The 16,939-nt window shown below is 39.5% G+C and overlaps 1 protein-coding gene across 1 annotated transcript in view; it reads left to right on the top strand.

Moving 5' to 3' along the window:
• samd10b (sterile alpha motif domain containing 10b) overlaps positions 1–16,468 on the top strand; it is a 58,706-nt gene extending 42,238 nt beyond the window's left edge. Inside the window, exons 3-5 of the mRNA XM_031745508.2 lie at positions 30–198; positions 6,386–6,526; positions 14,846–16,468. Coding sequence (XP_031601368.1) covers positions 30–198; positions 6,386–6,526; positions 14,846–14,868 — 333 coding nt within the window. The 3' untranslated portion in view covers positions 14,869–16,468. The remainder of the gene's footprint in view (positions 1–29; positions 199–6,385; positions 6,527–14,845) is intronic.
• The last annotated feature ends 471 nt before the right edge of the window (positions 16,469–16,939 follow it).

Here is a 16,939-nt window from a genome sequence, read left to right as displayed (position 1 = left end):
TGACAAACTGCTTCCTGTGTGTTCTTCAGTTACGTCCGGGTGAAGCATTCACTGTGTACCACACCAGTCCTACGCTGTCCAGTCTGTCCAAACCAGTGGTGCTGTGGACTCAGCAGGATGTCTGCAAGTGGCTTAAAAAACACTGTCCACACAACTACCTGACCTATGTAGAGGCCTTCTCCCACCACGCCATCACAGGTACAGTGCACAACATGTGAATATGTAGCATCAGTTGTTACGGAAACTATGCTGACTTTGATTGTTGTCTTTTATTTGCAGATAACGTCAATCACTATGCCTGCTAATAGTGTAAAATGCGCAAGATCTAGTTTTCTAGAGGGTGCTGTTTGTGTTAAACTTCTCATTGACCTCTGTTCCGTTCAATAAGCATACTAGTGATGCTCATTTGGACTAAGGCATTGCAAACCAGAGCCATAAAAGGCTTAGTAAATCTCACACAAAGTTTTATTTTTAGGTTTGTGGTTCCACAGCTTAGCTTTCTCAACTGGAAACAGGTTTACACCCAAATCTCTGCAAAGGAGATTTAAAAGGCATTCATGTGAGGTAACGAAAGGAGTGCAGCCTATTTTTGCAGAAGAAAGGCAAATCTGTGGAAAAAGTGCTGTGTTATCGTGTTTGAGTTCAAACAACACGCTCTCACACATTTATTTGTTAGTAAGCCCACACAAATGCATGCGAGTGCTTAGATACACAAACCAAGGTAGTAACAGACACATATGAGCATGTACATGTTGACACATCCCCGTCCTTGACAGACCAGACGGTAGAGCAGTTTCTTTTTCAGTGTCTCAGAGAACAGATTGCTGGTCTGTGCTGCAGGGTCAACCACCACTCACTTACATTTCCATACACACACACACACACACACACACACACAGGCACGTACAGTGCATTGCATACACAGACTTCAGGGTTAACAATGCTGCCACCGTCATAGCTGCAGCAGCTCTGATCTGATCATTTCTATTTATGTATTCTCTAACAGAGAGCGTGAGATAGAGGCTTCAGCTCAATTATCCCTATGTATTCACTTGCAGATGTCCAGCTGGATTTTATTTTGGCTCTGTTATTAGCTGCTGTATTTTTCTTGTGCAAATGAGAGTTGAATATGTGTTTGTGTTGTGGATGCATATGGTCAGCATAAAAAATAACATTAGAAAAGACTACATACAAATTCTTTGCCTTTTTTGAAGGATGCTGGTTCTCATCAGCAGCCATGAAATGGATTCTGTTTGTATGTTAGCTGAAGCAACAAAAGGAAAATATTTCTCTAAGCTGCTCTCAGCCAGGATGCCATTGCACTGGAAAAAGCCACCTGAGAAAAATCAGTGTAGCTTTCATAGTTTCTCCTGCAGTTTGAGTTATTGTGCATTTATCAGCGCGTTTAGTCTGTTTCTACTGTTTTTAGCAAAAGTGAGTACATAGCATTTTGTCAGTTTTCTATATAATCTATATTCTGTAGGCTGCATGAGCAATTTGATTACCACATAGTAATGAGAGTCAAACTTATGATCCCATTAATGAACAGTTTCAGGAACAGTTTGAATGGAGTACTTGAGTAGTTACAGGACAACAATAAATGCTAAAATGTCCTATAGATGTGTAGATAAGCTAATGCTAGCACTAGCTAGCTTGGATAGCTTTTTTGGAGAAAATAGTGGTTAGAGACCTCAGCAGAATCCAAATTATTGTGAAGGTGTGCAATAAACTTCAAATCTTTTTGCCTTTGAAACTGCTGTTTCAAAGACAGGGACCAGGTCTGCAACTGCTGGCAGTCAACTGACATCTTCAAAGCAGATTTAGTGCATCAAGATCGCAATAAAATGGTATTAAGATGGAATCAGTCTGCTATCAGTTTACAGTTAAAGTTGGAAATTACATGCAATCTGTTTGTGATAATGCTTTGTTTAGCTGTGATAAATGATCAAAAACTGTGGCGTCTATTACAGAAATTCACATTAATTGCTTATAAAACAGAAAATAAAGACTTTCCCCCACAAATAGTGATATAGTTGCTACAGTACGGCAATTTAGCTGCAAAATAACATAGGCAACCTTGCTTTCATGTATGAATAACACCCGTCAACCATTGAGGTAAGTCTCCTATTGCAAAGAGAAGCATCGCAAACAAGTTGCACTTATAGGTGCAGGCTGACTCTGATTGATTGCAATGTGTTGGTAAATTAGACAGCAATTATTTGCAAAGCTTTGCCAATCTGTCTGAGAGTGATTATAGTAAGTCTGAGCCAGACTTTTGTTTGGAGTTTGCCTCTCTCCAGGTGACCTCTGCAATCACCTTGCAATTGAAAGTGGTCGCCCAGAGCCTGAGGGTGTTCCATGTTAAAATATAGGTGCGTGGTGGGGTACTTCCAATCAATTGTCGAATGCAAAAAATATCAATGCAAATTTTCATGGTCACAAGGAGGCTGTAGTCATATTTTTATTCTAGTGTGCCTGCGCCATTAATAATGTGGACATGTAGATACCAAAAATGCTGAACAGTAGCTTACATCTGAATGTTAAACAAGCGCTTGATGCACAGAATAGCCACACTCTAAAGCACACACAACTTAATTATCTGATTTACTCTTAATGGGAGTATAATTTGCAACGTGAATACTTTTCTACATTCAATTAGAATTAAAACTCCAATCTGAGAACATAAACTTTGCAAAATATTTATCAAGATCATAAATCAAATGAGAAGTGGAGTCATTTTCTCAAAGTTTTCCGCACAGCAATTTTGCAACTAGAGGAGTCAGCCCCTGCAGGACAGTAGAAATACTGCACGTTTAAGTCATGTCCTTCATGACTTAAATGGCTTCATCAAGCGGCAACTATACTATACTGCATGTTGCACCGCAATTTAGAACTATGCTACAGTTCATATTAGGCTAAAATAACCTCAACTCTTTTGCAAATGAGAGGAAAACAGGGCAAATAAAACTCAAACAAGCAAAGTGTGAAAGCAAGTAAATTCCTTACTTACGTTACATGATGTCTCTTTAAGTCAAGGATCTGAATACTTCCTCCATTAGACAGCTCTTGTTTGGAGAAGTAAATAATAGATGTGATTACACTCGATTCTAGCAGATGTGCATGTGAGTTAGTGACAGAAAGCCATTTTTGCATTGCATTAAAAAGTTGATATGACGATAGATGAGATGAGTCAGACTGAGTCACAGATGAGTCACGCATTCAGACCAGTTCTTTTAGTTGTGCGCACTCTCTCCTCAACATTTTGATAAGTATTTCGTATGTACTGTACAATAGGCTAAGAGGTGTGAAGCCAATAAATTGATACTTTCTATCCAAAGCTCATGTACTGTTACTTTCTCATAACATGGCTGTATAATTCACAGACTGCATTTTCAGACTGAAGTTTGACCACACAGACCACCTCTATATGTGGTTTTAACTAGATTGCCCCTGAAGTTGCTCCTATATTTATTCCTATATTTATTTCTTATGTTAATATTCTTGGTATTTTATACCAAGTATGATTAACAGATACATTCAATAGATTAGTAATATAGAAAGACCAAAAAGAATGTAGTCAATAAAGCACAAAGTTAAAGCAAAAGTTAAATAATAAATATAAGTACACAAAAGCTTACAGAAATGTAATAGTTTAAGTTGGGCCTCGGGGCTTGCATGAACTCAGTTGGTCAGTTTGATCACAGATTTAAACTAAAGGTTGCTCTTTTATAAGGAAGTCCCCCCCCATGCACACACACACCTTGGATTGCTTTTCCGACTGTTTTAAGAGTCATTATTGTCCCAGCCAAGGCAGAACTGCTTCCCATTTGCCCAGAGACATTGTTAATAAGCAATTTATTTTGAAGCCAAATTGAGAGAAGCGATCTCTATTGAAACAGCTTTTGTTTTTGTGTCTCTTTTCTGCCTTTGACAGCATACTTTCCCTATCTGCAGGCAATTATTAGGAGCTGTATTAAGTCTGTCTGAGGGGAATTGATTTGAGCTCCATTCATCTGCTTTGTCTCATTTGTACACATGCACACACAGACATTCACAGAGCAAGGGCAGTAGTGTTTTTTTTTTCTAGGACACACTGGTCCTGCTTTTGGCAAGCGCACATGAGAGGGCTTTTGTGGGGATTGGGTAAAGAGGCCGACGAATGTGTACGAGCAGACAGAATGTGTGTGTGTGTGTGTGTGTGTGTGTGTGTGTGTGTGTGTGTGTGTGTGTGTGTGTGTAAAAGAAAAAAATACTGATATACCGCACAAAATAAATGGAAAATTATTGTTGTATCCTCGAGGTAGTTGTTCTCATACAAATTGGGTAATTCTACTCTGCGTGCTCGAAACAGGGAGCACCTGGACTCGGAGGAGAAGCAAATAATCTCCCTTTAAACAAAAAGTGCATAGACACACATGCACAGCAAACACACACGATCCATTCAACCATTATAAAAGCTAACTGGTTTGTCATGGCCTTTCCTCCAAGGGAGAGCAGCCATACCCACAGAAGAGGCAACTATTGTCTATATTGTTGGAGCCCATCTGGTAGTAAGGAAAAGACAGGCTGACAGTTCTGTCCTCATTTGGCTTGGCTAGTTCCATTGAGAGCAGTATATCGTATATCAGAGAGCTGGGAAGTGTAAAAAACACACATTGCTGCTTTCTTATGTCATATTCAGCTGTCTGTTATATAAAGTATCAATCGGCTTTAACAGAGCATTTTTGCTGAGATATTTCCTCACTGTTTTGCATTGTTCTAGTCTGAAATTGTATTTCAGTTTACATACCACACTCACACACGCATACATCCATAGTAGAGTATAAAAATAAGACTGGAATCAAACGAGTAGCAGCTTGTATTTGCGAGAGTGTACTAAACGGCAAATGAGTCAGCTGAGTCATGCAGCCAAAAACATGGAAATCTGTCAAGATGCCCATGCTACACGAGCTGATGGAAACAAAAGGTTTCCTTTAGCTAAATATAGAGCTGTTGGACTCATTTGGAAAAATTGCACAATCCCAGATCAGTGTTTTTATACTGGTTTTAGGTTAGATGAAGGGTTTTTGCTGTATAACTTACCTGAATTGCTGTGATTAAGATGTTAAAGAAGAATATGGGTTGATGCACGTTACATTTTTCTTAACAGATGGTTTTAGAGGCACTCAGGCCGGGCCTGGGTCACAACAGACCTACTTCAGTGTAATGTAGCACACCATCAAATCTCTTCTCCAACATAGAGTCTGTGTTATAAAATATGACTACAGAGTCCTTTAAGGGTATTTATATTTTATGGGCTAAGAAAAAAGACAGAGGGCATGTGGGTCTAATTCTCTATCCATGTTCCCTCTTTTGATTTTACTTGCTTTCATTGTGTTCTCTTCTTTCTCCTCTGCTTTTGCACTCGTCCTACAGATTTGCTCACTGATTACTGTGGGTACATAAAGGAAAAAAAATGGGGCTCAGTGTAAGTGTGACAGCAAAAGAAATAGAAAGGAAGTGTGAAAGGAAAGAAGTGTTTACAAGCTATGAAATACACACTGGTTGTACATGCAATATATAACCTGTGTGACTTTTCTTCTTCAGAACATACTTATGATGCAGGTATAGAAAAATGAAAAAAACAAAGGTACAGAGGATATGCTGATGTGCAGGGCAATGAAATGGAAATGAATAGAGTGATATAGAGAGCTGCATGAGTAATGAGTCTAATTATGATTTGGGCGTCGTACAGAGCTGCTGCAGGTATGATGGATTCCTCTTCTTTCTGCGCCTGTGAAGGACATAGCTCTCCTACTCTCAGTAAGCTCTCTGTGTGCTGCACCTCCACACATACAAGTGTTTGATATTGTGTCTGTGTTCATGGGAGTGCGGCTTGGTTGTAAAAACTGTTTACTGTGGGTAATGGTATGTTAAATGTGAGTGTCCCCAGGGTTAACTGCCAAACTCTGTAGTAAAACTTAACCATAGAAAGAGTCTGCCTGTGTGAGCCACCAGGTGGCTGAAGTGCTGACCAGGAAAAGAAAAAACATTTCTAATTTATGTACATAAAAATGTGCATTTCATTTGCCTTTTTCTTTTTTGAGATTGAGATTTTTCGTATTTTATTTATGTCAGCGACAACACTGCAACATTTAATAGATGCTTTATAACAAACAGATGGGCCCTTATATGTTCTTGCAGCTACATTACTGTTACATTTTATCAAATGTATATGTAGTCGTTAAATGTGTCAGTATTTTCCCATAGGGTTATATGTAACAATATTTCATTTACAAGGGCTAAATGAAAACTTTAAGCTAATAACACTGAAATATCTATTTTATGGCTACTTTCTGAATTAGTGGAGAAATCTATCCTGACATTTCACTTCTGTTCCTTGCAGGACGGGCATTGCTGCGTTTAAATGGGGAGAAGCTGGAGAGGATGGGCATTGTCCAGGAGACACTGAGGCAGGAGGTCCTCCAACAAGTCCTCCAGCTGCAGGTCAGAGAAGAGGTCCGCAACCTGCAGCTCCTTAGTAGAAGTAAGTCCCAAGATTTTGTGAGCGAATAACCACGCTGCTGTGCACTTCTGTTTTGTGCCTGTAATTGTGCGCTGGTGTATTGATGTGAGAGAGGGAACAATCACGAGAGACGGGGGAAGAGCAGTTGGGCTTGGTTAAATTGGGAGGAGGCAGTGTGAGACCATTGATGCCTGCTGTGACATACGTGGAGTTGGACATTCAAGTGCAATTGTTTGTGGCTGTGTGGTTTTATTGAAGGGAGCCCTTGATTTGCTGCACTGCCTCTGAATGGTGACTTCGGTAAACTCTTTATTTTCCAGCCATCAATAAACTTGCTCAGGCAAGCACTGCTGACCTGGATTCAGCCGTTGATGTGGTTTGTGTCTTAAAAGGAGTGTTTTTCTTTTTATCTGCTGCGGTGATTGTTTTCTGTGCGCATTGATGACTGGGAGGCATCAAAGGGAAACACGTGCACAGTCTCCTTTCTCTGTATGAACACGATTATAACGTTATTTAAAGCTTCCAACATTTTCAATACATTTTATTTTCCAACTTTAGCAGAATTACCTCATCCAAAAAGCCAAATATAATGATGATAAGATAGTTTTTCTTGGTTTAAGAGTTTGTATTCAGAGCCAAATGCGGGGCACCTTCACTCAGTTTAAACACTATAATCTTCAAGATCATGACCTATATCAAGAAGCAGCAACATCCTGGCTGCGCACATACCTTGAATAAAAGGGAATCTGCAACATTTAAGGGGAATTGCAAGAAGCTTACAGCCTTAGTCATTTCTAGATTGTTCAAGCTTAAAACAAAAAATGTCTCGAGGTTTCAGCTTATCCTGAAGAACAAAGCTTTTTCTGCAAAATTCAAGAAAAAAAATGCCTAGTCTCCCTTAACATGAGTGTTTTTGTCTAAAATTGATTATTTTGTTAAATCAGGCTGAGCAGTGAAGTTGTTTTTGTCATCAAGTGATCATCGTGAACTGATGGCACAAGGGCTCTTATAATCACCAGTTAGATACAAACAAGTAAATGAAACACCCCTTGTAGTTTGACAAGCTCTCCACTTTCAGTATCTGATCATGCATGCTGCTGAAGTTACTGTTTGGTTTTCTGCATATTCCTACTTGCTGCAGACCACTTTGAGGTAAGTGCGGGAAAAATATGTTTATGTGAATTTTAATCTTTCAGTGGCCCATACATAAAACTGTGTACAGAGCCAGGGAGACGGAAGAGCTACACATCTGGGGTTACAACAGGAAGCTGTACAAAAATCATGCATGGTTGTGCACTGTTGTCAAGGCATGGACAGGTTTGCCAGTGAAACATCTACAACAAACTAACAACAACGAAGATGAAGCGTATATCATCTTTAGTTTGAGATACAGTGAAGCAGTGAAGAGAGTTTCAGTAATGAAAAACATTGGAGTTGTAGTTCTCGATTAATAAAAATGAATTCTTTAGAGCTTAGAAGCAAAGGTTGTGCCTGAAAGAGCACTAATGTAGATATATTTGGGGTGAGAGGTTGAGGTTGCAGAAAATGCTTGAGAGTTGCTGAATTAAGAATTGTAAGTGGTATAAAACCCCTACAGTAATTACTGAATGAGAAGAAACAGCACACAGGACTGAAATGGGTGGCTACTAAAGACTAAAATTCTAATCTGTTTCAGTAAAAGGTGCTGCAGATTCAAAACACTATGAAACAAACAGCTCTTTCTTTGAAGTGGTAATTATACAAAATCAGTCTCAGGTTAGCACTCCTCAATACTGTTTGACACGGATGGACCACATTACCAGAATTCCCTCTGTTTCGTTCTTCCTCTCATCTTTTTGCCTCATTCACTTCACTTACAGATATAGAATGGAAAAGTGCATTTGATGGCATTCGTGCCAACCAAGCATGCTGTATTAAATTAAGCTGAATTAAACTGAGACATGTGATGCAACTTACTGGTAGGCAGAATTGCTTTTGGAAACTTCTATTAACTGGAAAATGCATTGCAATGCAAATGTAATTTCCCAGTTCAGCAGCCTCTGACTTTAAGCTATAAGGCCAAGCTAATTTGGTGCTCTCATAAAACACCTGAGTTTCACAGGGTTGCAGGGTATTCAAAGGTGATAAAGGCAGGTCGAGGTGGGAACCCTTGGAAGAAGCGATAATGGGGATGTTTCAGTGGCTGAAATGAAATGAGAAGTGTTATGAGGTGGTGTGGTGTGATGAGGTGCTGATGAGGTGCTGATCTCAGGCAAAGGTGAAGGTCTGGACTGAAACTGGTTTAGTGTAAGATAACAATCTTGTCATTTTCTAAAGAACAAGTTAATGTTGCAGTCAACTTCATGTAACCAGTGTCAAAGTCATCCACAATTTCATTGTCAAAACTTCTCAGAAGTAGAGGAGAAAGAGGCACAGCTGTTTTCTAGACTAAAGTCAAACGTTGCAGTTTATTGTCAGCGCCTCAGCCAACTTGTATCTTAACCATTTCAGTAACATGGCTGTAGAAATAAGACACCAATGGCTGTCACTTAACTGACCATTTTGATCCAAACCGCTGATCCCACTGCTTTTGTATGATTTTGGTGTGGCTGTAGCTCACGTGGTAGAGCAGGTCACCTACAAATCAGAAGATTGGTCATTTGATCATTGGCTGCTCCAGTCTGCATGCCAAAAATCCTAACCAAGACACTAAGCAAGACACTAACCCCAGGTTGCTCTCCAATGCATCCATCAGAGTGTGAATGTTAGACACAAAGCACAAAGTGCTTGTATGAATGAGTGTGACTAGGTGAAAACGCATTTTGAGTGTTCAGGTAGAGTAGAAAAGCGCTACACAAGAACCAGTCCATTTACCATTTGCCATAAAGCTTCACAGAGACACTTATGGCCTGCAGATTATCCTCTTATTTCCAAAAGTCCCATAACTCTTCCTTTCGCCCTACCAAAAAATATATATTTAAAGTTTTTAGTAAAATATATTTTTGATGGAATTAAGTTTCTGTGGATCAGTCACCAGGTGGAGCTGGATTAAGAAGGAAAAAATATGCTGATGTGAGGAGAAAAGGGAACAAGGCTGACGTTTCAGCTTGTGAGTCAGATGTGGAGAAGGATGCTGATGGTGAAACAGAAGGTAGAGGCAGGAGGCAAGAAAGAAAGAAGCAGACTCACTCAGTGGTTAATGCATATTAGGATTTAGACTTGTTCATCTTTGCTCACTCCGCACACACTTCTAACTATTCTCCCTGAATGATTCGCCCAATACACTTTCAATTCTGGGGTGATTTAGCAGAGCCGTCATACCAGCTGTCAGGTCTGATTCATCTCCAGTGGATTTACCAAAAATTAAATATTGATCTCACAATAACTTTAAAAAAAGGGGGGGGGTGAAAATACAGATGCAGCAGTAAAGCTGAATCTGATGGGAGCTTGTCTCTGATCTGAGCCACGATAGCACACTTTAACGCAACCCTTACAAGGCTCTCACATCATTGATGTCAGGATTGTAAAAGGCTCTCTTCAGTAATTCTTAAGCTTTTACAAGCAGTGCGGACTTTCTCTGTCTCTCTCCAATTCATTAAAAAATAACTTACAGATACAAAGATGTGATACAAAATTAAAGGGACAAATTATAGAAAAGAGCACCTAAACACCTGGAGGGTACGATTTAAATATGGAGAGGTGAAAAAGACAAGATTAGTGTGCCATAAAAAGGAGGACAGAGAGCTGAGACTGGAGGTGAAGTGTTTAACAGAGAAAAATACTGGAACTGAAATGAACAGATCACAGAGATTAAGAAATGAGACAGGTGAAGAGGTTAATAAAGGGACATTGATACTTGATCTGATTTCACTTTCATTCTCTGACTACGGGGCCCTACTTTTCTGCTTCTTGTTAATCTGCATAAAGCAGGCTCAGTTGCTTAAAGCAATGTAATAACATTTCACACTCAGCATAGAATGAGATTACTTTGGCTGCAAATTATGGTTGAAAATGCTCTTCTGCATGCGATACCCAGTGAAAAACAAAACTCTTGTCTGTGGATGAAAGGGAATTTTGTCTGTTATTTGATGTCCATAAAAATTGTGGAAAGATGTTCCCCATCCGGAAATTTTGATTATTAAATTAAAACATTTCATGATATTTCCTTGCCCTGAGAAAATAGCAAAATAAAACTGGAGGTGCAGAAATGCAAAAATAGACTAAAACACTAGATGGGATGGTTGGAGGGGGATGTTTTGGCCTCCACTGCACCAGCTGCGAATGTTCATTTTTAAGGTGTCTTTCACAAGTCACCCAACTTCATGAAAGCCTGTGACTAAACTGCTACTCTGCCCTTTAAAGGTTGGCTGTGGTGATTTCGATGGTTAGGTATTTTTGGTTTCTGTAATAGCAGCCCTTCCTGTGAGCCTCAGAAGAACACATAATCTCTTAAAGTCCTCACAAGCCTTTTCTTTCCTCCCTAAACTCCTGATATTCACTAGATTTTTCTCATTGACTTCTTTTCTCTTTCCTTCTACCATATAAAACATGAATGGAAACAAAATAAATAAAACTGATGTTTTAGAAAACACAGCTCATTTTCAGTCATTACTGCAGATCCATGTAATGTACTCTGATTCAAACAGACCTTTTCTAGTCTTACTTACTAACCACTCAAAGCGCTTTACAACTCACTTGCCTCGCAGCCATAGCCAATTAAGAATCACCAATTAACCTATAATTCGGGTCTTTGGATTCTAGGGTGAAGGTGGTGTACCTTGAAGAAATCCATCTGAATCAGAGAAAGCAAGGAAGTCCACAAAGAAAGTCCCAAGTCAGGCGATTCAAACTAGGAACCTTCTTTCTGTGAGGTGACAGTGCTAAGCAGCCTATCATTGTGCTTTAAAAATACATAACTTGTTTGAGACACTGACGGTGGTTAAAGCAAGAAGGCAAGGTAAACTCTTCCACCGTCCAAAGACATGCAGCTTATAGGTTAATTGGATAATCTAAATTGCCACATACATATTCATGTTTGACCCCGCCTCTCTCGGCCTATGACAAAAAAGAACCCTACATCATATGGATGGATGAACTTGTTTTCAGCATGTTTTCAGTTATTCGTGTTTTGACTACATATTGTTTTCAGTTATTCTTTTGACTGTATTGTTATATATGGGCATTTTGACAACAAGTCACTTGCAAATTTTTTGCTTTGCAATAGCTCAACTTGCCTCCTTCACCTAATAAGATGTGTTCATGCAGTCCAAGAGTCTTGTTGCTTCTGGTTCCCCTCCAGTGCTCTTTTGAAATTGGCCAAGTTTCTCTCAGAGGGGATGTTTGGTTTCCAAGTGCCTCCTTGCCTTATTTGGCACCATGTTCATATTAGACAACTTCTCCTGACAGATGACACGCTGAGGCTGAGGGCTGCTGACATCCGCAGTCTAGCAGAAGTCATAAGAAAGGGGGATTTTAAGATCATTCCTGATAGCTTCTTCTCCCTGTTTTCAGGGGGTCTGCGGTCATATTGTTGGTAGATGTGTTTGGTTCATGCAAGAAAATGATTCATGTTCCCCTATCTGAAATCTTGTTGCGCTCTTTGCTATAAACCAGGCCCTTTAATGTGTTACACTATGATAATTCCTACCCTCCAGAAACAACATGCAATGACTTAGTTCAGTTTCACAGAAACCTCTTAAAAAACAGGGAATAGAATTTGCATCTGTATTGGAAAAAAGGGGGCCTACAGCTAGTAGATATTGGATATGCTTTATTTAGTTTTACGGCATGTAAATAATAGTCAAGTAATTGTCAGTGATGAGTAATGATCAGGCAAATGAACAATAAGGGAATTATGTCTATCTAACCCATCCAACCATAGAGAGGCCGATTCCAGTGAGATAAAATGTGTTCTGATAGTCAGGGTCCATTTCATGGTTAAAAACAAAGTCCAGCTCACAATGATATGACTCTTGCAGCATAATCCACCTCACTCATTCACATATTGTTTAATATTAGACTGAAAAACTTTTGGAATCCACTATTATAAACTTTTTATCCACTTTTTAAGTCTGCAGACAGTAAGTGTTTGAAATGCAAAACATTTGAAAGAATGTAGATTTACATCCCAGCATCAAAGCTAGATGCAAATTTATACATGAGCACATCCATCCTGGCAGTACTATGCAGTATACAATACTGCTCTTCATGTATATAACCCTGCTACTGTTGGGAAAGGTGCGGTGCCTTATCTTTTTTTGTGTGTGTGGATCTTTTATTTGTACTTTTACACACTCCATTTCAAGTGTTCTCGGTAGGATTGGTTGCTTTATTTTAGTCAGCAAGTGAAAGGTAAGGTTGATGTCTTTCAAAGCCCAGAGCCACAGCTCTCTTAGGGCAACGTAAACCATGCAGGGGTTGTAACATCTTGAATGCTTTGGGAGAGAGGATTCACATCAGAGCCCAGTGGGAGATCCACCTTCCTTCTTCCTCTTAGCCACTGGTTGTGAATAATATCTTTATAACATACTGTCAGAAAACCCCCCTTCTTCTTCAACATATCAATTTTTCATCAGTCATTCTGTGCATTTGTATGCAGCCATCTGCCATCTTTTAGACTCTTCTCAGTAATTATCTAAAACTGATGAAGTTGCAATTAACCTTTACAAAACACCTGACACCCACCCACCCTCCCACCCCCAAATGCAAAAAGAAACCCTGTCAATAGCACTTTGGCTGCCTTAGGAGACTGCCTTGGTAACCTTTTTGCTCTGAATCGATTCTGTGACGTTGCCCATCCTTGCACAGCTTTACTCGGAGCTCCCTATGGTGCCTGCCAGCTGAATTAGAATATGAATGAAACTCTGAGCGTGACAGACAGAGAAGAAGGAGGAACATGTCATTTCTCCTCAGAACAAATTTTGCCCAGTTGCGTTTCACCCCCATCCCCCCTTCTTCCCACCCACCTCCCCTCCTCTGCTTCATCTAGGCTCTGACGACTCCATAGGGAGCTCATTTAAAAGAATTTCTATCACAGAAACTGTTTTCTCTTTGTCTGTGCAAGCCTCAAGTCATATCAGCGCCTCTTTGTCCTGTCTGCTTTTCCATTTTGCCCCTCTGTTGTTTCCTGGTCGAGGTTTACTACCGTTCTACGTTACATCTGTCTGTGTTGGCTGCAAATCCACAGACAGGTATTGTCTCTTCCTTGGCAATCAGAAGAGGAGGGCTTGGAGCTGAAATGCCAGCAGTCTGGGAAAGAAAAGTCCGCCGTTCTGCTGACACTTGTGTCGTTTTAGGATGCAACAAACTGGCTAGTTGTCAGGGAAACCACCTGGTTGAATCTGTTGTTTGAAAAGACCCAAGAATAGATAATTCTAATAAAAAAAGGTTTGCTAATTAAATCACTTTTTTGTAAAGATTTTTAGCCTTTTCTACCTCTAATTATTAATAATTTATTCATCTTCATTTTATTGTCCTTTTCACTGCTTAGTACCGTTATTCTACTTCTTATTCAGTCTGCCAGTGCTTGTCCAAATTACTGTTTGTTTTGGAGACTGTTGCTCTGTGACTGAGTACAGCTTATTACATCAACAGAGTTGAATCACAAAAGTTTCACAGTAGTGTAAATGTGGTTGTATATTGTACTCAGAACAACAAGCATGACTTTTATTCTGTTGTTCATTGGTTGTCTTTTTCCCCCCACTTCTTTAGTTGAACCTATGAAAAATGCAAACGATAACACAGTTTGACAGCCATGAAATAGCAGTTATACACCAACATGGTGATTCCCAAAGAGGTATTAGTCAAGTTTAGAGTATGCTGTATGTATATACATTGTGCAGTTTCCCCCCCAAAAAAATCTGAGGAGACTGAACCAGGCCTAAATACTATCCACTGCAGATTAATAATATCTGGGGGAAAAAAACATCTGACACAGCATTTGAGAGACGTGTCTGGTCCTTCCATTTATCCATCTACAGTTCACCAAAACCACAATGAAAGGGTGGCTGACAATAAGGCATCCTTAATGAAGGAAAACAGTGAGAAAAAAAGCCTGAGGATTCCAAATTACACGAGAACTGGTCTGGAAATCTCTGGCAGCACGTCTTTCAGGGTGACGAATGAACCAAATATTTGGATATTAGAAAGACTCTTAGATGCGTCTGTGCTCTCAGGACAGCACAGACTTGCACTGAGTGCATACAGAACAAGCATACCAACAGAGGGAAATGTGTATTAACTATTTACTGAGGTCACAAAGGAGTATGATGTAAGAACAAAATAGTGCTGCACTTTCAACCTCTGTTTTGCATGTGAATCCTATTTATGTATTCCCCTCTCTCTTCTCTCCCCTCTCTGCAGCCTCCTTTGGAAATTTCTCTTAGCTCATCCCTGGATCCATTTAGTGGCCCTTTCCCTCATCCCTTGTCACAATACGTCTCTAGGAGCCATGGAAGAGCTGCTGTCTTCAAATATGTGAGCGGAGAATCAACGAGTGAAAGGGGAGAGGACGAGCCTATAGACTACATGCCAACCAGTCTGGAGGATTCTCATTCAACACGGCCAATCGGGTTTACAGACACTGAGACAGAGACAAAACCCCGCTCTAGGCAGGGTTACCCCCTGTAACATACGATAAGATGATAAGATGAAAAGATGAAAGATTAACAATCTTTGTGATGATGTTTGCCTGGCGCGGGTATATCTTCGGTCATAGCAAATCTCCTTTTGGTTTCCTTTCTCAGCTGGAATGCACTGATTGAGTAATTTCAGCAGAAGCTGTTGAAATTATACGTATTTGACATAAGTAGCGGTTATTGAATGAATTATTTTACTGACATGGTTTCACTTAGTTTGTAATAAGCATTTGGCCCAGTGGCAATGGAAATGTGGATGTAACCATAGATTTATAGGCAGAGCTACAATTTAGACAATGGAACCTTACATTTAATCTCTATCTCACTGTAAAGTAACAACCATGAGCCTATTCAAAGGTAATTACAGCTTTTGTTAAAAGCATTTGACTAATGCCAGTTTAATCAACTCCTCACCCACGTGTCACACTGCATTTTCCTCTCAGGACATCGGTTTCAGAATTTGCAGGCTTGGAAGATGAACATTAACACTTCAGGCTGAATGTCATTCCCACAATAAAGTTTTTTGTATTGTGACTAATCTGCAGTATTTCAGTGAGAATTTAGAAATATATATTATACGGTGTGAGCATTGTAGAGTAACATACACTTTAATGTGTGTATACTGTAACAGTTCTTTGGTCTTTTATTAATGAAATGGATGCAAGGGGCTCACAGAGTTAATGAGATTATAATTGCTTGATAAAGCAATAATGCAAGTGCTAAAAGGTGAAAAAGACATGAGTGTCTGCTGACGGAAATATACACCTTGCCCTCTACAGTGGCAGTATTTGCAAGCCTTGTAGTTTCAGTCCTTTTGTCTGTGATCCTGTATACTGTATGTCACCTCTTACACACAGATACAACAAGAAGGACGAGCCTCTGTTTGTGTTCCATCTTGTTTCTGTCCCTGATGTGACGCTGTACTGTCAAATGGTCAGAAAACAAGATACGGTTGAGATTCCCACTGTGAACGAAACCAGCACCTTTGATGTCCTTCTAGGCAACAGCAGACAACGACGATGACAGTGATGCTCAAGACAGATGACTAAATCAGTGAAATGAAACGTTAAAAAAAACACAACTTCCAAAACATCTGCACCCACCATCTTCCAACTGTCCTTTTACAAGGACGCTTTGAGTAATGTGAGATATCGACTGTTAAATGGGAAGAAAACACACTTTTATTTTTAGATGAAACAATGTACTGTAAATACTGGTTTACATTGACTGATGATTTATGACCTGCAAAAAGAGAAAATGTTTCTCTGTTTTACAGATTCAAAAGTGGATGGAATGGAAAATGATGAAAGCTGTCATCATGTTTTTTGAATAAACTAACTGAGATGAATTGTTGGTTGACTTTTTAATCGGCAGCCATTGAAATGCATGTATTTGACAGTAAAATAACAATGGGGGGGGAAAGGCACAACAAATGAAGCTAAAAAGAGGAGACAAGACAAAGGAAGGCATAAAAGAAAGAATGGAAAAGAAACAAAAAAACAAGCCCCAGAATAAGATAATCACACTTCAGCCTAATATACACAGCCAAAAACTATGATTCAACCCTTTATTTAGTCAATCTTACAATATAACATCCAATATTTTTCCAAGATAGAGACATATTTTAAGTTAAAATAATTTTCAAAACTACAATCGGTTCCTCTAACCTTCTTTAAACGCAGCACCTGATCGATTGGAACAGTTTTTGGCAAGCAGTGCTCCCATTATCAAATTTGACTACAGAGGCAAATGATAGATTGTCCTCTCTGTTTCAACAAATCAACCCGAGTCTCTCTTGGAAATGATAAATGGTTTGGGT

This window comes from Oreochromis aureus, linkage group 20 (genome assembly GCF_013358895.1).
Source record: "Oreochromis aureus strain Israel breed Guangdong linkage group 20, ZZ_aureus, whole genome shotgun sequence".
NCBI lineage: Eukaryota > Metazoa > Chordata > Actinopteri > Cichliformes > Cichlidae > Oreochromis > Oreochromis aureus.
The sequence above is the reverse complement of the archived record's forward strand: the minus strand, read 5'-3'. Positions and strand labels throughout refer to the sequence as shown.